The sequence below is a fragment of the Antechinus flavipes genome, chromosome 4 (assembly GCF_016432865.1).
Source record: "Antechinus flavipes isolate AdamAnt ecotype Samford, QLD, Australia chromosome 4, AdamAnt_v2, whole genome shotgun sequence".
Classification (NCBI taxonomy): Eukaryota; Metazoa; Chordata; class Mammalia; order Dasyuromorphia; family Dasyuridae; genus Antechinus; species Antechinus flavipes.
Window position 1 is genome coordinate 25,288,695 of NC_067401.1, and position 22,906 is coordinate 25,311,600.

General features: G+C 37.7%; 1 protein-coding gene across 1 annotated transcript in view; it reads right to left on the reverse strand.

Annotated features, from left to right (window-relative positions):
• ULK2 (unc-51 like autophagy activating kinase 2) overlaps nucleotides 1-22,906 on the reverse strand; it is a 64,859-nt gene that overhangs the window by 30,479 nt on the left and 11,474 nt on the right. Inside the window, exons 4-12 of the mRNA XM_051992102.1 lie at nucleotides 14,033-14,065; nucleotides 13,690-13,726; nucleotides 11,157-11,330; nucleotides 9,771-9,844; nucleotides 8,403-8,504; nucleotides 4,690-4,748; nucleotides 4,198-4,280; nucleotides 2,041-2,088; nucleotides 1,616-1,704 (exon numbers count right to left, since the gene is read on the reverse strand). Of these exons, the coding sequence (XP_051848062.1) occupies nucleotides 1,616-1,704; nucleotides 2,041-2,088; nucleotides 4,198-4,280; nucleotides 4,690-4,748; nucleotides 8,403-8,504; nucleotides 9,771-9,844; nucleotides 11,157-11,330; nucleotides 13,690-13,726; nucleotides 14,033-14,065 (699 nt within the window). The remainder of the gene's footprint in view (nucleotides 1-1,615; nucleotides 1,705-2,040; nucleotides 2,089-4,197; nucleotides 4,281-4,689; nucleotides 4,749-8,402; nucleotides 8,505-9,770; nucleotides 9,845-11,156; nucleotides 11,331-13,689; nucleotides 13,727-14,032; nucleotides 14,066-22,906) is intronic.

Consider the following 22,906-nt stretch of genomic DNA (forward strand, 5'->3'; position numbering starts at 1 on the left):
AAAAGGTCTGGGGGGAGGGGGGAGGGAAATCTTCCAAACACTATCAAAGAAGGCAATAGCCATAGCCTATTTCTTTTATATTTGCATGGCAGCTTTTAAGCATTTGAAAATGCTTGACTAGAGAAGATACCACTGCCCAATCCTTGTCAAATGTGGGGGTTTTTTGTACCTCTTCTAAAAATACTGAACCCACAAGACCTTCGTAGGGTATTCACCAAGTCAAAATATTTTTGACAATAATACTGAAAAAAGTATTCCTCCCTTTTCCAAAGGAAAAAAAATGCTAGGCCCCTTAATCCAATTTAACATTTATTCATTCTCAGGACATAAGGCATTGTGTTGAGATAACAGCCTGACAAAAATATGTCCCCTACCTTGGAAGAGCTTACATTTCCCCCCCCCCCCCCCCCGAGGCAATTGGGGTTAAGTGACTTGCCCAGAGTCACACAGCTAGGAATTGTTAAGTCTCTGAGGCCAGGTCCTCCTGAGTGCTCTACCCACTGAGCCACCTAGCTGCGCCTGGCCTTTTTTTGTTCCAGTTAGCAGTAGCTCAGAAATTGACCCCCGCACCCTGCACTGCCTTCTTGCACCTTCGAGCTCTCTCCCGGCACTCCTGCTCAGACAAAACCCATCTCCTCCAGCCTCATCTGCTCCGATTCCCCTCCAAGCCATGGCCCCCCACTGGCTCTCTCCATCCAACAGCAGTTCCCCCCGACTTTCCCTTCTGCTTCCTGGGCTCCTTCATTACACAGTCTCTCCCCTCCCTCGCCCCCTCCCCCCCCCCAATAGCTATCACATTACATTAAAATAGGACCTAAGGCCCCAGCCGGCTCTCTGTGCCCACGGACCAAGGCTCAGCCTCACTAGTGCTGATGAAGGCCCAGGACGGGGGGGGGGGGCCAGAACCACGGCATGGTTTCTTCAGCACCAAGATGGCTGCCACCATGATGGCGAACCTCAAAGTGCTGTCCTATCTGCAGCCAAACCCTTGATCTCTTTCCAGTTTGAATTGGGCAAAAAAGACTTAAGAGCACAGCCTGGATAGAGCCGATCCAGGACAGAGCCGGAGTCCTGGGACACTCAGGGCTTTGAAAACTCCAAGGATGGCCCCAAGCGGAGCAGCTGGAAACAAAGTCTGGGCTGGGGAGAAGAACGGGAGAGGTGGGGGGGTGGCCGGGAGGGAGAGGAAGATATGGAGCCAGAGCAGCTAGAAATCCTAAGACAGGACAGGGCGGATAGGTGGTGCAGTGGACAGAGCACCAGCCTTGAAATCAGGAGGAACCGAGCTCAAAACTGGTCTCTGGGTAACCCTGGGCAAGTCATCCCAATTGTCTCAGAAAAAAAAAAAGAAAGAAAGAAAAAAATCTTAAAACAGTATAGAGGATTTGGTCAGGATATTTAAGCAATAAACAGCCATGGAGATGGAGACGACCTGAAGCTGCAGAACAAGGGAGACAAGTCTGGGCAGAAACAATTTTACGGAGACCAGCCAGTGCTGCCGAGACATTGGCTCAGATTATTCCTGAACCACTGAGAATCCTATATGACACGGATGGCTAAATATGAATTCACAACAGATGTTACAGACACAGACAACAGGTAAACCAGAACTCACTGGTGGAGAAGCAAAACGGCAAGATGGAGAGCTCCCACACGAACTGCCAGAAACGGAACCAGCATAGATGGGCACTGGCACTGGGCAGGCTAGAAGAGAGAACAGAGGAGAGAGGTCACTTACTTGGCAATTCAGTACCTGAATTCTCCAACAGAAAAACTCTGAAAATTGCTCCAACTTAGTGCTGTGCTTGTCTAAGAATGGGGTACATTTTTCAGTTTCCCAAAACAAAAAAATTCGACTGGGATGAGGGGGGGAGAGAAAGAAAACCTTTTAATGAAAAACCTGAACATTTATTACATAATGCAGAAGAACCCCTGCTGACGCCTAAAGAGAAGTTTCCACAAGACGGTGAGCATTGAGTTTCCCTTGGGTGAACCATTCCCATGCCAGCATCATCCTACTGAGTAAATGCAGCTACTTACATTTTTTTACTGGAACTTGTTCAAGAAAAGGATGACTAAAAAATGCTTCTGTAAGACAAAAACATAAAAGTTTTATCAGACAAGACCATAACTATAGTCATATAAAGCAGGTAAGCTATAGGATGCCTAATATTCTGGAGATTACAAATAGTGCTAATGTATACAACAGGTCATTTCGGATTCTTCAGGGATATGGGGGTTTTTCCAAAACAAATATCTTAAAAAAAAAAAAAAATGAGAGTATAAGAATATTCCTGATCCAAATTTTAAAAACAAATATATAGTAGATTTGCAAAAGCAAATGGATTTTCCATCACAAACAAAGTTTTTGGTTCTAAAGTCCCTTTGATTATCACAATTTTTCTTCTGTCCATTTTTAAAACTCTTGTTCTATGGAAACCTTAAATTAGATCTTAAGTTAGAGACTTCTGTAAATCCTTTGCTAAAGATCAGTTCAGAGTATCATTGCTGCTTTTTACTGTCTAAATGAAAAGGGCATTTGGCAGCTGAACTGTAGAATATATTCTCTTCTATTCCACCTCAATTTTTTTTTGCAGTTGGTTTCACAATTTAAACAATACTGATTCTCCTTAATTTTATTCATCCAATTAGATGCCTTATAGTTCCAGTAACAGAAACATTTCCATTTTTATATTACTATACATACACTGCAACATTCACTGAGAATCTGAGAATAGATCCAAAATATCTAATTGTTAAATTGGGATAATTCTTTATGTAATAAAGCATTTTTTATACCTTTTACAAGACTTACTATCTTCCACCTAGCAGGACTTTCTTGCCTTATCTCCCCTGCATGTCCATTTCTACATCTGTCTCTTATACATTTCACTTCCCTCACAGCATCTAGCTAGCAATGTAAACAATACAGAATTTTTCAAATAAAAAAAGAACTGCAAAATAAAATCAGAGACAGGACCTGTAATTTCACTGTGTGGTCGATAATTAACAATAACAGAAAACAATCTGAGCTATACTTTTTATTTGCAAAACAGGTATAATAAATAGGTCAATGGACTCTCCAATCAATCCAAAAACCCTGAATACAAAGTGAGACAGAATTATCTTAATACAATTCATCAAATAAGGCTAATTAATTAAAAGAAAACAATTAACCAGGATTAAAAATTAGATAACATGATTAAGGACATTCTACACTGGGAGAGAGGAGAGCCAACAGGTCCCTCCTCCCCACATATCAGTAATTCAACCAAAGGAACATGAAAACAATAACTTGACTAAGACAAGGCCAGTTTTCAGATTAAACATATAGACTATTTGAGATGTATAATTGGGAGAAAATTCCTTACACTCATCTTCAGATCTGACATGACCTAGGTTATTAGTTAAGAGTCTCTGAACAACAGGTTGAGGTGGTTCACCTTTGAAGGCACACAAAGCTAGGTTCAAACAATTTAATAAAGTTACCTCACAATTCCCATAATTGAATAAATTTTCCTACAAGGCAAAAATTAGACTAGACCTATAACTGAATAGAAAAAGAACTGAGCTCCCAAATTGAATCACAAAATATGGTCAATGTGGTTCACTCAACGTCTATAAATGGTAGAGGACATTATTTCTCAAACTGTGCTACATAAGGAACTCTGAAACATCAATTATTTTTAAATAAATATATGCTAATAAATATTAAAAACAGAGGATTTTACTACAAAGATTTATGCTAAAATTTTGTTAAATTGTGGAAAGGCTTGAGAACACCTCTGGTAGAAGGAATTCTCAGCAAAGAAGTTCCTTCCGGCACTGAAGGTATCTATTCTGTATCTTGTTATTTCAGAAAGCTGCTTGGGCCACTGGGAAGTTCCATATCTCTCATACAGTCACAAAACTAATACGTCTTGGAGATGGAGCTTTTCTTCTTACTATGTTGCTAGAATCAGTTAAATAGATTTTGCTTAACTGTTTTTCTTTGTTATAAAGGAGAATTCTATGAGGAATTATTGGGAAGCAACTGCTACAACAAAAAGCATCCATAAAATATTTTCTAAAACTTCACTAAAACTAAAATGCAGTTTTCATTATGAACACATAACCCCAATTTAGTCATTTCATTCTGAACATAGAAACTGCACATTACCAAAAAAAAATTTTTTTTTAATTGTACAACTTACGCACCAAAGTCCATTCTGTCCTTTTGATTTCTCTGAAGCAAACCCAAGAGAAGATTTGCCAAATATGGAGATGTTTCTCTGGGGATACTGTGACAAAAAGGGGGGGAAATATATTAATCGAGTATGTTAGCTAACTGTAGGGAGGCAAAGACCTCAGTAGTAAATACAAAGTTAGAAAAGGCTTGGGGTTTGGGAACTGGGAAGGAGACTAGGCTACATGTTAAACATATTGAATTTGAGATCTCTACAGGACATCCATTTTGAAATATCCCAAAGTTGTCAGTGATGTGTCACAAGAACTCAGAAGAGAAACTAGGGCGAAATCTGAGAATCATCTGAATACATATGATAAACAAATCCATGAAAACTGATTAACTGAATTTCTTCAGCAAATGAAATTATGTGCCCAAATGACAGTCCTTAAAATTAATCTGAAATATGAAATGAAAATAAAATTCTCAATTTCCAAATATTTCAGTGTAACAAGCATACATACCTAGGAATCAAACTTCTGTTTTTTTCATAAAACATCCTCAAGTCTTGTGGACTATTGGCCTGTAGGTGGAAAAAAGGGGGGAATGTTAGTTCTTTGTTCTTTGTTAGTTTTCTGGAAATCTTGGAACAGCCTTTTCAGTTCGGCAATCACCAGAAGAATAGCCAGGTGTTAAAGTCCAAAGTCTTTATTTTCTCCTTCACAATCTAGTTTCCTTGCCTGGGGCTCGGCCTAGCTTCCTTAGAGCCTTTCAGACTGGACTTGGTCTCAGTGAGAAGTGCAGGAGGCCAGCCACCAGGAGTCTGACCAAAGATGGAATGGACTCTGGCTGAGTTTGTCCCAGCTTATATGCTCCACATTGATTATAAACCAATCATTATATCACAAGGAAACTATTAAGCACCATGCTAAACTAGATAACCATTGACTCATCAATTCTACTGAGTTAACACCATGTAACAATCCTTGTTTTAAGTACAGGAGCTCTGGTCCATAACAGGAGAAGAAGGGGGAAAATAGCTAATAGGCTTAAAATCCTTTTCCACACTGGAAATTGAGTGTATGCCCATCAGTTGAGGAATGGCTGAATAAGTGATGGTATATGAATGTAATAGAATATTATTTTCTATAAGAAATGATAAGTAAGCTAACTTCAGAAAAGCCTTGAAAGACTTACATAAACTGATGCTGAGTGAAGTGAACAGAGCCAAGAGAACATTGTTCATAGCAAAAACAACATTATGTGATGGACTTGGCTCTTCTCAACAATGAAGTAATTCAAAGCAATTCCAATAGACATCCACATCCAGAGAGTGAACATGAAGACTAAATTTGGATCAAAGTATGTTTTCACCTTTTGTTGTTGTTGTTTGTTTGCTTGGTTTTTTCTTTTTCATGATTTTTTTGCCTTGTGATCTGATTTTTTTTACATAACATGACAAATATGGAAATATGCTTAAAAGAATTGCACATTTAACCTAAATCAGATTGCTTGCTGTCTTGGAGAGGGAGGAGGTTAAGGGAGGAAAGGAGAACAGTTGATACACAATGTTTTACAAAAATGAAAACTATCTTTACATATATGTGGAAAAATAAAACACTATTGAAAGGGGAAAAAAAAGAAATTGAAAAAAAAATCCTTTCTCACATCTTGGGATCAATATTAATCTTACTACAAAAGCTGCCCAGTCTGCCTAGTAACAGATGGTCCCACTGTATGCAAGCTTTCTTGCAGGACCCCTGAGGGACCATGACCCACATCCCAATTGTTCCTTTGCCTTGGCCTACTAATTTCACAAGATGATCCTTCTTCAGATAATAAGTATGGTATAAATGCTGGTGACAATTAAGAGGATTTAGTCTCTGTCTCCAATTTAGACAACCAGTATGATCTCTGCCACCAAAAACTGGGACAAAATGATATCTGCCCAAAAATACATATTACATGAACAATTCAGGATCAAGATTATGACAGTCATACTTAAGTATTTCTGGACATTCTTTAATGAGTCTTTAAATGAGAACAAGAAAAAATCCAAAGTTAATACTTAACACCTAAACAAATCCATCCCACCTTATATTAGTCTTTTCCAGGAATTAATGAATGTGGAAAATTAAGTTTATATTTTACTACTTAGAAATGCAAACCAATCTACCTCTTGGTCATAAGTACAAACCAAGAAGTTACTGCTACCTCTACTCAGCACCTAACTACACTCCTATCCCAGCCCAGACCCAACCTTGTTTTGAGCTATTTTTTAGGAATGTGTAAAAAAATTTTTTAAAGAGCATTTCCATATATAAAACAGAACACAGAAGGAGATGTGAATTCAGAAGTGCAGATCTAAATCTGGTTCTTTCAAAAAAGTAGATAACGTATTTCAAAAATTGCTTCCAGCTAGTTATGGGGAATCTTCAAAATGTTTCAACATTCCTCCCTTCCTCCAAATTGTCCCAATCCAAAAGAAAAAGAAATCTTGCAACTAATAAGCAAACAAAACAGATGCACAAAGTGGCCATGTTGGAAAACATGTCTTTCTAAAGTGTGAAGTCCATCACCACTCTTGTCAGAAGATGGCTAATGTCACATTCCATCAAAAGTCCCTCTGGGAACAAACACGGCTTGTCATTACATTAGTCAGAGTCCCTGGTTCTTTCCAAGATGCTTTTCTTGATTTTCCTCCTGATTCTGTGTGTTTCAGATCACACTGCCCAGCATCCTCCAACATTGCCTCATCACTTATCTATTACACTCACACACCAGGATCGGCTCAGCCATTCCTAATTGAGGGTACTACTCCTCTATCCCCCAGATTTCACTTCTTTGCTTTTATTTTTTCCTTTCTGATGCTCCCTTCAAGCACAGCCCCCATTTTTACTTGTGTCTACTGCACTGATATATTTTTATCCCTAGCTCTGTATGTGTAGTTCTCCCAGGTCCACTATTTAGATCTCCTGCGCTGCACCAGTCCCTCCTTTGGCTCTCCTTTCAGCTTTGCCTTCCTGAAGGACTCCAGAGCCAGCCCCCAACCCAGCTGCTGCTTCTGCTCTGCAGGATCCTTAATCCCCCACCCCTCGGTAAAATGTTCACAACATCACTCTAGTGCCTTCCCCAGCTGCTCCAGCTACTCGAAGTTACTCCTATTCAGCTCCGGCCTAAGTTTTCAGGAGGAAAGCCCGAGTCTTCTGGTCCATCTTTCCTCTTCTCTTGCCCATGATTTCTCCTCCATGATCATACTCTCTTCTTCATCATAAACTTCTCCCTTCCACCTTTGGCAATACTTTTCCCTAGCTCCCTCACGAGATCTCTGAGAAGCTGCCAGGTCTTGGTTCTCTGCTATTTGCTAGATAGCGGCAGTATTTTTCTTTGTTCTTTCAAGAGGTGATTGGTAGTTTTTATCTTCACTTTGCCCTCTAATAGATCTGGACAGTTTTCACTTAAGAATTCTTAAGTTATAGAATGTTCTGACTTTTTCTTTTAATCAAGGGAGTCATTAGACTATTAAATTACCTCTTCTTGACCTGTCAACTGTTTTCCATATAAAACACCTCACATTCTCTTCTATTTGTTGCCATCTTTTGATTTTGTTCTACTATTTCTTTTCTCATAAAGTTTCTCTTTGGTCTATTCTAGTTTTCAGAGAGTCTATTACTTGTATACATTTTACCATTTTTTTCCCCTATGCTCTTCCAACTCTTTATTTCATTTTTTAAATCCCTTACTTCATTTCTGGGTCATAGAGTACTTGTGAAAAACCCTTTTTTCTTCGAGTCTACTTAAAACTACTACAAATTAATCTTTGGTTAATTTCTCACTGAGTTTCTTACAATTATTTGCCCCATTAGAATTTCAGCTTTTTTGCTGAAGAAGAAATGTCAGAGTTGGTCATTCTGCCTTCATTCAAGCAACCATAATTGTCTGGAAATCCTGGACCCTTTCCTGTAACTCCAGCCTAAGAAATAGGCGAGCTTGGTTTGTAGAGTCCAGCTGGAAGGGACAGGAGGAAGGGCAGGAGAAGGTTCTGATAAGCATTAAGTCATTTCTCCCCACTCAAAAGTAACCAAGAATAAGTAGTAGTCTGGCTTTTCCCCTAACCCCTCTGAGTCCAGACAGCACAACCTTCAGAACAGAAGGAAGAGAGCTTGGGAATAAGATGGAAGACTCCACCAGAACACAAGGTCAATCCAGAGCCCAGTAGTCAAGGAAACTATGCTACCTGAAAGGGGGGCTTTCCAACCAGGCACTGATAGATCACAGTTCCTATGCTCCATAAGTCAGCCTTGGCATCATAGTGTTGAGACATAATAACTTCAGGCGCCTAGACAGAACAAAAAAATCCAGAAGGCATGGTATTAACTAATACAATATTTATTTCCTCTACCCATCACCACCAAAATTATAAAAATTTTAACATTAAAAAAATTTAACATATAAATAATTTAACATTTAACATGGTATCAAGAACTGCCTATCCATCTATGAATTATTTGTCTGTTTTTTCCCAGAAAACTTTAAATCCAGAGCCAGTTTCCACCTGCTATTTAGCACAGGTTAAAGTATCTGCCCTTAAGACACAACTAGTTTATGCTTTTAAGTCAAACTAATTTTTTTTTAAATTCTCTTAAGTAAAATATAGTCAGGAAGTTAAAACTGTTTCCCCTCATGCCCCCAAAAACAAATTTTCTTATCACATCAAATATAAATTACTCTAGGATTGTCCAGTTTTGAGCCAACCAAATTCTGGGTTCTCTTCATCAGCACAAAGAGCAAGCTGTCAGGTTATAAAGCCCTCTGATAGAGCTGATCAAGAGAAACCTTAAATTCAGTTCATGTCAGGGAAGCTTGAAATTGTAAAGGAAGAATGATGTACTGTGGATGCAGTACATTGTATACCAAAGAATCTTAGAATTCCACTCTCAGACATTGTAAATCCTCAGATAAGGAGAGAGGGAAGAAGGCTAAGATCCTAGACCTCCATGTGTGACCCAGAAAACTCCCACCGAGAAGAAGTCTTGGATTCCAGGAATGCCTTTAAATCCAAGCTTATTTTTCACATCTGAAGTGGATACATTTTTCTAACTGCCTCTGTGACATTATTAAATTTAATGTTCTAATATTATCTACAAATAAAAAGAAGCTACATGGAAAAACATGAAGAGAAGGAGAAGAAAAACCTGTTCTGATGTTGAGAAGTGTGTGTTTCAAGGTGCTAAAAAATTCTTTGTTTTGTTTTCTAAAGCTATTTTTAGTCATAGCATCAACCATGCCTTGGATTTGTTTTAACTCCTTCATGAAGTTTTCATTTTAGAAAACTGGGGAGATCATTTTCCAGGACAACATTTTTCTACTGACACCTATTATAAAGTTTTGCTTTATAGGAATTCAGTTTACAACCAACTTTGCTGGAAGGTATCTATTTACTTAAGTGAGAAATTATTCACAGAGCACTATATATTCATTCATCCTATACCAGAGTCTATTAGAAAACTAAATGAATAATTTTTATAATCACATCCATTCATTTATTTCTAGTTCACATTACTTATGATTTACAGTATAAAATAGACAAGACTACACAACTCACCATGTACATAGGAGAACCACAGAGTGTGGCAGCCATCATGTTACTATGCAGATAACGAGCAAAACCAAAGTCCGCTATTTCAAGAAATGAGAGGAAAATAACAAATTTTTTTCACATTTACCAAAATTCTGTGTCTCCCAACCCAAATTCTTAACAGGAAAAATGTCTAAATTCTCTAACTTTTGACATTTCTGCCATTGACATAGGGTCTGAGAACTGGGAAGGTAGAACGGAAGGAGGAGAATAAGGAGTCAGATTTTTTAATGTCTAGACCGGTAAAAGATGGAGTGGCAGTTGTAGTTTACCATCATGGACCTTCTGAATTTTAAGGAAACAAAAACAAATTGGTGGAAAACATCTTACTGAAAATGGTTGATAAGAGGCCTAGTAACAAAGAGAAGAAAAATGTAATCCCTGAATCAACAAACCAAGAAATAGACTGGTATCAGCTGCATACACTGTGGCTCTGCCAATTTTGGGGGTAAGGAATACTATCCTTGGCACCAAGAGAAATTGAACAACTATGTATAAACCATTCATTAAAAATGTCATATTTCTTATTAAAATGTCATCAACATTTGTTAAGGAATTTTCACTTTTTCCATAATCCAAATGTAACCTGGGCAAGATTAAAGCTATGTAAACAACTGCTGACAATTCCTATTACCAGCAGGAAAGCATAATCCTGCTTTACAACTAATCACCTCCAGCATTACCAAGTGCTCCAACATCTGATGTCTACTTAATGATTTTACCTGTTACATTAAGGACTCTCAAAATCTAGAGGGACTGGGCTAGAAATAATAAAGAGCCTTTATACTCTATCCTTCTCTGACCACTGTAATTAAATTAACCTGCAGCTAGACAAGAAGTCTTGGGGGGGCACTCAGAGAATGTGATTATGATCTGTTTTATTATGAAATGCTCAATATTCAGAGCTTTAACCTTAGTATCCTGGGAAACCAGCAGCAGGAAGAAAAGGAGACAATCTTTTACATAGTACCTTAAAATTTGCCAAGGAATTGACACACTTTATCTTATTGAGTCTTCATGGCAACCCTGAGGTCCAAATATTTTAGTTATTATCACTTTGTTTATGGATTAAAGAAACTAAGGTTAAGAGAGAGGAACTGATTAAGCTCACACTCATACACTCTCTCCTGACTCCCAGATCTGGACTCCCACTTGCTTTTCAAAGTGCACGTTGACTCCCTGAGGAGAGAACTCCCCTTTTATAGACAGATTTCTATCCCAAGGGCCCAGAAAAGTGCCTATACCCAATAGGAGCTTGGTTAAGATTTCAAAACAACATCAACTTTACCCCTTGTTCTATCACACAGATCACAATCACCAGAGGCTGATTTGCATGGAAATATTTTCATTTACCGATTTTGATGCGAATGCCACTGACGCTTGACTTTCTGCGACTGGCGTAAGACAGTAAGATGTTCTGGGGCTTAAGGTCTCTGTGAATGATTCCTTTACTGTGTAGAATGCGCATGGCGGCTGCAATCTGATGCAGAAACACTCTGATGGTGTCTTCGCTGAGAGTTCCTTTAGCTGTTGGGAAAGCAGTTACATAAATATTTGTACATACTTACACATTCAAAGCCAAAACACCATCTGCATGCACTCATTGAATTATCAGTAGTAATAGGGGAAAAGGATAACTAACAGAGCCACAGATGCTAATTTTATTCAGTGGATTCAGACCATCTTCCTCCAAAGAACTGCATTCAATTAGTTAGGTCAAGCAGGTCAAATTTTCATCTCTTATTTTAACTCCCCCTCTCTGGTGAAGAAGGTGGGGAGAGGGGAAAGAGATGACCCAAAGGGTTAATCAAAAGGCCTAAATAATCAGGCAAACAGAAGTGACTTATTCCAAGATAAATCTTATTATATGTTAAATATATTCAAATACATTTATATTTTATAGTTAAGTGGATGCTTTCTTGACATTTCTAATTAAACTTAAATTATACTTTATAGCCACTAACCATACCATGGAAAAAAATTCCATTCCAGAATAACTAGACATTTTCAGTAATTTTCACGTTAGTTCCCTCACAAGTGTTACTACATGGAAAGCAAAGTGTGGTCCAAAGGACCAAACCATAGTAGGATACAACCAGGATGCGAACTAGGCCATATTTGAGCTTTTCTGATGTAAAATAGAGGTTTTTAGGAACCACCTGTTAAAACTGCAGTGTGAGCAATGATACCTCAATATTAGCAATCACCACAATTCAGGACTTATTTAATGTTTTGTTGATTGCCTAGAAGTCTAGGAAGAAGTCTTGGGGAAAACATTAACAATGCAAATTAAACTGTAAGTATGTACAAACATCCCGCATCCCCCTCTGCCCCCCAGGAGAGACCAGTTATTAAACATGCACCAGTGCATCCTTGCACTGCTCTAAAATACCACTTCAGTTCAGAGAGCTCAGAGAATAAAGTCAATCGGCAGACTGCAGGATGACAATAATGACAAGTGACAACTCATTTCTTATCAGAGCTTCTTGACACCCTTGCCTGCATCCATGTCTACAGATGCACGCCTATCTGTGCTACTGGTGTGCAAGCTCCTTGAGGAAAGACTTTTTTTTGTTTTGGCTTTGTCTCTGTGTCCCAGGGCTTAGTACAGGGCTGGGCACACAGTAGGTGCTTAACAAATGCTTGCTGATTAATACTTTCTCGGAGAGACTACCTGTCAAGATCCTGCCCCAGAGGCCACTGAGTGCTTACTAATACCACCTTACAAACATTGTCTGTGAGAAATGAGGGAACCCAGGAGCTGTAGCCCCAGTGGCCACGACTGAGGAAGCAGAGGAGGGCTGCTGAGGTGACCTCCGGGGTGCTCAGCTGCTACATTTCAGAGGAAACAGAGATTCTTTCAAACAGACGTGGGGCTCCTCCAAGAAGGCAATGAGAGGCAGGCTGGAAACAGGCAAATAGGCTAACAGGAGTCAGGACTTCCAGGGCAGAGAACCATGCAGATCTGCACTGAGGTGGCCCTGAGCCCTTTGTGACCGAGGCAGTTGGCAGCAAGGCCAGGAACAAGGGGGAAATCCAGAGACTCCCACTTGGGGGGGTACGGGGATATTTGGAATTCCTTTTAACGGCTTATTCCTGCAAACTAAAGCTCTAATTTCAACTGTTCTTCCTCAGGTGGAGAAGTACTGTCGAGCAAGGGGGCCAGAAAGGGCTGTCCCAAGACCATGCTCTCTTGTTCTCCTTGTGCCTCTGTCCATTCTATCCGACCCTTTGGCTAGATTTTTAAGGGATGACAGAGAACAGGATGGTCTCCATGGTCAGGACATCAGGCCTCTCTGGTTTCACTACTTGTTAACTTTATGTCATGCAAGAATATTATCAATACCAGCTCCATTCCCTTCAGGATCTCTGCTACCTTATTCTCCTCCTCCTCCTCTCCCCAGGGCTTGCAAATCTGGTCACTTTGCAATCACTAACCCTCTAAGGTGATAAGGCCTTCATCGAAAATTAATTACTTCTTCCTCAACATTTAGCACAATATTCTGTATCCAGAAAGCATTTAATGTTTGTTGAATGAATTTGTAAAGTGCTTTTAATTTTATAAAGCACTTTTACATCAATAACTTTTTGAGTAAAGTCTTTTATCTTTGAAAGTTTTTGCTAATAGCTGCAGTACATCATTTTTGAGAAAGAAAAGAAAATACAATTTAAATTTTCTCTCTCCCATAAAGAATGTTACTAATCATTACTGAAACATATTTATATGGAGAGCTATAAACACTATCAAATATAAACCTATATAGATAATTTATAAAATTCAAAGTCAAAGTTTTGTAACCATGAGACACTTAAGTTGATGATATTCATTTAAATTAAAAAAAAAAAAAACAACCAGAAACAGTAAATATCAAAAAATAGTTGTTACCTTGTAAATAATCTGCCAAGTCTCCACCATTGCAATACTGGTTTTTAAAAAGAGAAAAACATAATTAAAATCAAAGGTATTTATTCAATGGATATTCAATCCACTACCAGGAACTAATTTTTAATTGAACTTTTATATAATTTAACAAATATCATCTAAAACATATTCAATCTGAGTCCCACAGTGTCAAAAATCCAAATATTACTTATGACAATTCAACTGTGCTGTAGTGCATGTATTTATTTCAATTATCAAAATCATCTCATTTGCCCACATATTCTCAAAGTACTTATCAAAGAAATTTCAAATCCAATTTAGCAGACATTTAAAAACTACTACGTACCTCCATCACCAGAAAAACAGAATTGGGTAATTCCTAAAATAAAACATAATAAATATCACTTAGATAGATGATCAAAAACCAAAGCCTAAATTATGGTTATTGTTCTCAAAATAAATTTCAGAAACTGCTTATCAAAGATTTAAAGACTAAATACTAATAGTAAACAAGAACTCATTAAGAAGAATTGAAAAGTATTTACAACAACACAAAAGAATTTTCAAAACACTAATAAGAGGAATGAAAATTAAAACAATTCTGAGGTTTTCCCCTCACCCTTGAAAACTGGAAAAGAATGTGGGAATGGGCATAGTTGCAGGTACTGTCAGAAGATAAACATGCTAGTACATTGGGGGTAGGAGTGGGGGAAACCTATGAATCAGAACAATCAATTTGGAAAGCAATTTGGAATTATGCAAATGAAATAACTCAAATATACATACATTTAACTTAGAGACTCCATCTACTAAGCTTTCAGCCAGAAGAGTTCATTGATAAAAAAGAAAGTCCTTACATACACCAAAATATTTACAATCTTATTTCTAGCAGCAAAAAATTTGTAACAAAGTTGATGCCCTTTGACTATATGGTACATGAATGTAATTGAGTATTACTGAGCTATAAAAAAACAAAAAGATATGATGAAAATGAATGTTTCCAGAGAAGCATGGAAAATTTACATGACCTAATGCAGAGTAAAGTAAGCAGAGTCAAGAAAATATACATAATGAATACACAATCATGTATATAGCGAAAGAACCTTAAACATTCAAAAGCGAATGTTGCCAAATTATAAAGAACAAGAATGATCTCTAAAAAGGTGGGGGAAGACATACCCTCACCCCTCATTCCTTTTGCAGAGGTGAGAGCCATGGATATAGAATATTTGCGTATATTTTCTGACTTTTTTGGGGGGGAGGAATTATGCTGGTTTTTCTTTTTTTTTTCCTTCTTTAAAAAAATACTGTCATATGGAATGGCTCTCTGAAAGAAGGGCTGAAAGGGAAATTGAGATAAATTTTGAAATTGAAAAATAAATAAAGAATATTTATTTATAATATATAAAGAAAGAATCTCAACATGTATATATAAAAATCAATTTCATTTTTCAAAATGTTAAATAAAAAAACTTTCCCGAACCACATCCACATGGTTTGGTTTTTTTTGTTTTTTTTTTTTTGCATCTACATGAATGCACTTTTCAGACAGTTCGGCTCTCCACAGAAAGTTGTTCCATTACAAAGCAATTCCAAATATCTATAAATTTAAGCCCAGGAAATTGCCTGGATAAACTTAGTATCCCCAAATATCCTATGAATTCTCTTAATATTTAATCCAGTTAATTAGCTTAGCTCTCAAAGGTGTCATAGAAAATATAATAAAAACAAATTGACTTTGGGCACTATTTGATTTGAACAACTTGATAGCAATCTCTTCAAGTTCAAACTATTACAGGTCTGGGTTAAGTCAATTCAAAATTTGAACTGCTGACTTCTAACCACCTTCATTTCATTCAATACTTTCAATGGCACTTTTGGGACAACTTAACTAGACTTTATCTTTAAGCTATGAATGATGCAATTTGGCATTTCCTCCAAGCAATCATTGGCTTCATCATAATCCTAAATTTAAATTTAAGATGCTCCACGGTAACAGTTCAGTCCATGGAATATGTAGTCAAGCAGCAAGCAAGATGAAAATGCTTATAGCTTTCAGCAACCACAAGTCTAACTAAATATAAAGAGCTTCCATCCTGTCAAACAACTTATTACACCGTCTTCACATGACAGTATACGCTTTGTTACTCAAAAAACCAAACCTAAAAAAAAAAAAATACAGGGCAACTAGTAGTGCTACAGTAGATAGAGCACTAATCTTGGAATCAGGAGTTCTTGAGTTCAAACCCAGCCTAAGACATAGCAGTGCTATCCTGGGCAAGTCACTTAACCTTGACTGCTTTGCAAAAGAAAAAAGAAAAAAGAAAATCAACCAGTATAATTCTGACCATAGGCAAGAGGTCAAACTATCAAATGTAAATGTAATCAATTGTAAAATAAGCAGAGAGCAAAAAGAATTCTCACCAATGTACCCCTCTGAGATGACTTTCTAATTCCATTGAGTACAAATACAGACCTCATCAATCACACTTGCAAGTTTTGACTATAGATTTGCTTCTAAATGTCAAACATTACAGCAGAAATAGATTTCTACAATAATTGATCCTTGTTAAATAAACATACATGTAACAATGAAATGGATGATTATGTCAGAAGTTTCCATTTGCTAGAACTTCTAAAAGAGTTTTTTTTTCCTTTATGGGTCTTTTAAGTACTAAACCTATCATTTGCTTAAAAAAAAAAAAATAGGTACAAAACTTAAAGTCTTATAAATTCCATATATTTCTTAGACAACTTTTCTAATAGTATTTTCTTTTAGGCTACCTAAAATATTACTTTATCTTCAAGTATTTCACAATTATGAAGAACTTAGGCAATTTTGGGACTCCACTAAAATATGTCAGAAGTTTCCACAAATACTGGACTTCTCTAAGCCTCATCTTCCATCCAAGAAGATTAAAATTTCACTAAACTAAATTCCTGCTTCAAAGCTAGAGAGAGAAGGAGGACCATAAATCAACCTATACATTTAGGAAGGTGACAAAGGACAGAGTGGACCCATCACAATAATTTCTGATAATTTAAAAAAATTTGTAATCACTTAGGGAAATCTAGTAAGTTATTTGCCAGCAGTCATCCTAATAAAACAATTCTCCCCCCCCACCTCAATCTCAGCCCAATTTAAGTAAAGAAGGAAGAGGAAAATTAAAGTCCACAAACATTAAGCGGCAACTCTGGACAGCAGGAGCATAAAAATTATAAACTGTCTCTGACTTAAAGCATCTCAAAACACACAGGGAAAAACAGGAGCAGGGATAGAAGAAAATACACAGAACCAAATAAGTTTGAATACAGGTAAGTGCCTAAGAGAGGTCAGAGACACATTAAAGCAAATGGGAGGCAGGGATCACTATGGGGAAGCAACATTACATTACAGGTGAGGAAACTGAGGCAGACAGACATGAAGCAAATAGTCCAAGGTCCCAGACTCAGGAAGTGTCTGAGGCCACATCAGCACTCAGAATGTCCAGTGATCTACGCAACAGGTCACCTAGCTGCCTCTACCAATAGTACTCTAGGACAAAGTACAAAGCAATTTATTATAAAATGAAAAAAGATAGAAAATTAATGGACAAAATCTCAATGGAGGCAGAGGTTTTGCTGGTGGAGAAGATGAAATTTATAATGTTTATGATCAAGCATGGAGAAGTGGCAAAGACATGGCTCAAAACATCTACCGACCCAGCAAAAATCTGGACAAAGACATGTATGGTGATGACCTAGAGGCCCGAATAAAGACCAACAGATTTGTTCCCGATAAGGTGTTCTCTGGCTCAGATCATAGACAGCGAGACCATGAAGGACCAGTTCAATTTGAAGAAGATCCCTTTGGTCTGGACAAATTTTTGGAAGACGCTAAACAGCATAGAGGGTCTAAAAGACCTTCAGACAGCAGCTGCCCTAAGGAACATGAACATGAAGGCGAGAAGAGGAGAAAGGAGTAAGGTAGCCTCTCAGAAGAGAATGAACTATTATCCTTACTCTGATGACAGTGGTCATTGGGGAATTCTATGTAAATGGTCAGGATGAAAACCAAATCTGGGATTTGGGATCCCACTACTTTTTATTACTGGGGTTGGGGGGGAAAGGGAAGTATACTTTAAACTAGTCCATTTATTTTTAAGGGGATGGGCCATATTTTCAGTGTAAGGTTTTTGTTTCCCCCTCTCAGTCAAAATTTTTACACAGCAAAAATATTCATATGTTGCAAAGCAAGTTAAACTGGCTGTGCAGCTTGAGATTATTTGTGATAAATAAACCAGAAGCAGATTTTGGATAGCTCGGAATGCCTGGAGCTGTTTATATTGGATCCTGTAAACAACAAGGAATGTTTTGGAGCAGGTGGGAGACAAGGTTAGATTTATGCATTAAGACTACTACGCTGGCAGCAGTGTGAACAATTCACTGGAGAAAGAGTCTGGAAGCAGAAGGAAGGCCAGTAAGAATCTGCAATAGTCTCAATTGGTCTGACCTAGAATTCGGGCCTGAACTGGAACCTCAACTCAAATGGCTCTGGGGTATCTCAAGCACCTGGAAGGTAGACAAGGTGGAGGTCATCAGCCTCCAAGCCAAACATATCACACATATTTAATTGGCCTTAGGAGTTCCTGCAAGACTTTCATTAAGTTCCTTAACTCTCTTCCCTCCATTTCCTTTTCTGTAAAATAATTAAGGGCCATGACACATCTCAATGGGAAAAACTGACAGAGAAGCAGTCTCTGTTGATGAGGCTGCAAAAAAGAGGCACAACTAAGATTGGTAAAGAGCTTTTTTTCTCAACTATCATAGAAATTAATTATTTTATTTAATCATATAATTGGTTTCAACTGGGTGAAAGGCTAAACAGCTGTTGTACCTGCATATCCCAGCTGGTTTCACTGAGCGATCTTTTTCTCATCCTTTTAGATTCTTTCTTACAAAGCAGACTTGCAGGGCAGGCATCTCTCCTCCTTTGAGGTACATGACATCCATTTCTAATGCCCTTATCAAAATCCTCACAGCCATTGTCTACATACTACCAAGTCACTTTCCTTCCTTCCTCCCCCAGATTCCTTTGGGCACCTGCTCTCAATTTTTCTCTCCTCCCTAAATTTCTCCCTCATACTAGAGGACTCATAGTTCCTCAACCTCATTATTTCCCATGACATGAGCTATATTCCTCCACCCACCTCAGTCACACAGAAGGGAGGATCCTCCATCTGGCCATTACCTTCAATTTTTTTATAGAACTTGCTTTTTCCAAAATTTTTGCACTGATCTCCCCCATTAAATTGTAAGCTTCTTGGGAGCAAAGACTACCACTTGACTCTCTTGTATCCTTGGCATAGGGTCTGGCACATATAGACACTAGATAAATATTTTAATGAATGTGATAAGTAAAAATGGCACCAATAATGCAAGTTTCCTGAGGGCAGGGTCTAGTTTTTCAATAGGGAATCTAATAAATGTTTGCCCAATGCAAGGAAAAGGAGAGAGTTAGATTAGATAACTTCTTCCTCTTCCATTCTGAAGTTAAACCTATCAAGACAGAGATGAAAACTACGTGAAGCCTGAACTAGAGTAAAAGCAGTGGGATGAGAGGAGGAGCTGAGGAATTTTGGAAGTAGCAACTGGACTTGGAAACCAATTAATTACGTATGAGGAGAAGAGCTAAAAACAAATTTGACTCGGAAGATTTCAGGCCTGGATGCCTGAGAATCAATAATGCCATAAAGAGAAAAAAGTTCATTTGTGGTCTATGGTGGGGACCCAGAAGAAGCTAAGCACCCCAATCCAGCAAAGCCACAAATCTGGAATGCAATTTGTGAAAAAAATGACCTAACAAATCCAACAGATTTGTGATGCAAAGTGCCATCCATATCCAGAGAGAGAACTATGGAGACAATGTAGATCAAAGCAGAGTATTTTCACCTTTTTGTTGTTACTTGTTTGTTTCCTGTCTTAGGTTTCCCTTTTAATCTTATTTTTCTCACACAGCTTGACAAACATGGAAATGTTTAGAAGAATTATATGTTTAACCTATATAGAATTGCTTGCTGACAGGGAAGAGCAAGGAAGGGACAAAATTTAGAACACAAATTTCTCCAAAAGTGAATGTTAAAAATTAGATTTTGCTTATATTTGGAAAAATTAAATGCTATTTTAAAAAAAAAAATGGCCTGAAAAAGACTGGAGGAGATACTGGAGGTACCAATTTCTCCTACAAAATAGTGTGATTCTGCAGAACTATTACCTAGACACTTAATAAAAGTAACAGCCTGCATTTATGTAAGGCTTAAATAATGTGTAAAACACTTTACAATTATTATTATTACAATTATTTGATCCTCACAACAATCTTAGGAGGCCAAGTGTTTCTCATTCCCAGTTCACAAGGTCTACGTGTTCATGCCAAATTCTACTACTGAAACATCCTACAACTCTGATCTTTAATCAGAACTTTCTTTCCCCAAACAAAGAATGGTAATTGTCTCTTCAAGCTTCAATGTCAATCAAAACTTCCAATGGTCTGCACTGGTTCTAACATCAAGTTCAAATCCTCTTCCTGAGAATTTAAGACTTTTTCATGAGCTGGTTCCACCTTCTTCATCCAGTTTCTTTTTTAAATTATTTCTAACAAAAATGGGCTGTGGCCAAGCCAGGCCCAGATCAAAAACAACATCTGACTGATGCTTTCCCAGTCAGCTTCACTACCATTGCCAACAATGCCTTCTGCATCGATCTCCCAGCTCTCACCCTTGTCCTCTGGGCCTTGTGCATTCCTACTCTCTTCCGGCCCATCTGGGCCTAGAAAAGCCTTCCACAAACCACCCTGAAAGGCTTCTAGGCAGTGTCCCTGATGACTAAGAACTGACTTCCTTCATCTCTCATGTTGCTGTTCCTTATTGTTGACAGTCATTCCAGTCATGTCTGACCCGCTGCGACTTCACTTGGGCTTTCTAGGCAGTGATACAAGAGTGGTTTGCCGCTTCCTTCTCCAGCTCATTTGACAGATGAGAAAACTGAGGCAGACAGGGTCAAGTGACTTGCCCAGGAAATTCCTAATGGGATTCTAGGTGGAATTTGTGAATTGCAGTTGGCACACTCATTCATGGGTTTTTGAGGCCAGAGGACAGACACTGAAGCTGGTACTATCCATTTATCTTCTCACAGAAATATGGGAATGGGCTGGAGTCGCAGCATGAATGACATGGCCAAACCTAGGCATGAATGACATGGCCAAACCTAGAAGTCTATTCTGACTATACATATTTATGACAAAGATTTTTTTTCTTTTTTCCTCAATGGGAGGGAGAGGAGAAAAGCTAAAGAAAGGTTTGCTAAAATGAAAAAAAAAAAAAAAATCATTGAAACATGTTTCTGAAATGCAGAAAAGGAAGGCTAGAAGTAATCATCAACTGAACATCTTTGAAAGTAATGTGTTGACTTTATTACATATTTATATTACATTATATAATATTATATATTTTCCTTATATAAGGAAAAATGCAAGGTGCACATTACAGACCTGCAGTTTCACATACATTCCCCTTTCTCCAAAACCACATACACAGAAACATTAGTCTTAGTTAATGTTTAAATTTAAAATTTTTAAAACTTAAAAAAATATATGTATTTCCTTTCTCTTCTGATCATCTCAATCCTACACATTTTAACATCCACTCAAGTGGTGCCACGTCCAGTCCAGGCCTTACTCTTCCCTTTCACTGAACTTATCATCCCTCACACTTAACCTTTATCATATACTTTCTTGTAACTATTTTTACTTAAATATGCATTTTGTGTTCTGCAATAGATTTCAAGACCATGGAAAGGTCTTATATTTCTACCTAAAAAGTAGACAGTAGTAGTTTTTCAATTAAAAAAAAAAAAACCTGCAATTTGAAAATCTCACTTAAAACCCCATTAGAACTGTTGACCATGGCAATATTAGTTAACTCAATTACCTCTGCTAACAGAGAGGACAATAATGGCACTAATAATAACCCACAAACTTGGAGAACATATTTATATTTGAAAAGTTTTTCCAAGAAGCTAAGAATTTGAGTTTGAAATTTTAAAATGAAGGTAAAGTCACCCAAAATTCTAAAAACAGTTTGACCTGTATCTCTTTTAATGGTCCCTTGGTGAATGCTTTAAAATTTGTCATTGATAATTGCAGCTCCTAGATAATTAGTAGTGGATGATTATTTGCTACCTATGATCCTTTTAAGTCCTTTTAAAATTTGTTTTTGGGGATGAGGAAATTGGAGTTAAGTGACTTGCCCAAGGTCACACAGCTAGGAAGTGTTAAGTGTCTGAAGCTGGATCTGAACTTGGGTTTTCCTGACTCCAGGACTGGTACTCTAAGCACTGAACCATTAACTTCCCCAACTATGATTGTTTTAAAAAATAACTTTTATAACATCACCAATATTTCCCATTGTATATACTAGATTAGTTTTACAATATTCAATTTTTAAAAACCATTCTCCTTATACTGCCCCAAAGTACTTTTTATTTTCTTCTGGATGAACAGCAAACAACATCAACATAAAAGGATTAAAATTTTGCTACCAGGCTAAAATGTCAGCTGACTTCTGACTAGACGATCAGATATCCTGCATGCTGCCAATTATTCATATAAAAACAGAATCAAGACGAGCAATCTATTACACAAAGCAAGGTGAGCCACTTTCTGACAAATTAAGGGGACTCTAACAAAGAGCTCCTTCTCCCCTAACAGGACCCTAAATGGCCCTATCCCTTTAGTCCCCCCAAACCAAGCAGCTAGGGGAACTTCAGTGCCCAGAGCTCTTTCTTGTTGCTCCCAACTGTCCATTCTTAAAAGGTACATGAAATATAGAAGTCCCTCAGACTAGGAAGGTAAGCTTAAGTTTCCAACTAGTCTGATGTTTACCTTGAAAACAAAGAAATTTATCTTCCCGTCACACACAAACTGAAGGGTCTATAAAGTGAAAGTGAAACATTTTCATAAATGAGCAGACCATAGGGTGAGTTAAGGATAAAAAAGACAACTCTAATTTCCTCTTGAGGACAAGTAGATCTCTGTGATCTTGAGAATCTCTGTCCTCAGCTGATCCTTTGAAGTCCTTCCCAAATGGCAGAAGAATCCTCAAACCTACTTTTATCGGATGCAATCTTTATCTCCAACAATCAGCTATGCCCAAAGAAATCTTCAGACTGTTCTGTATAATCC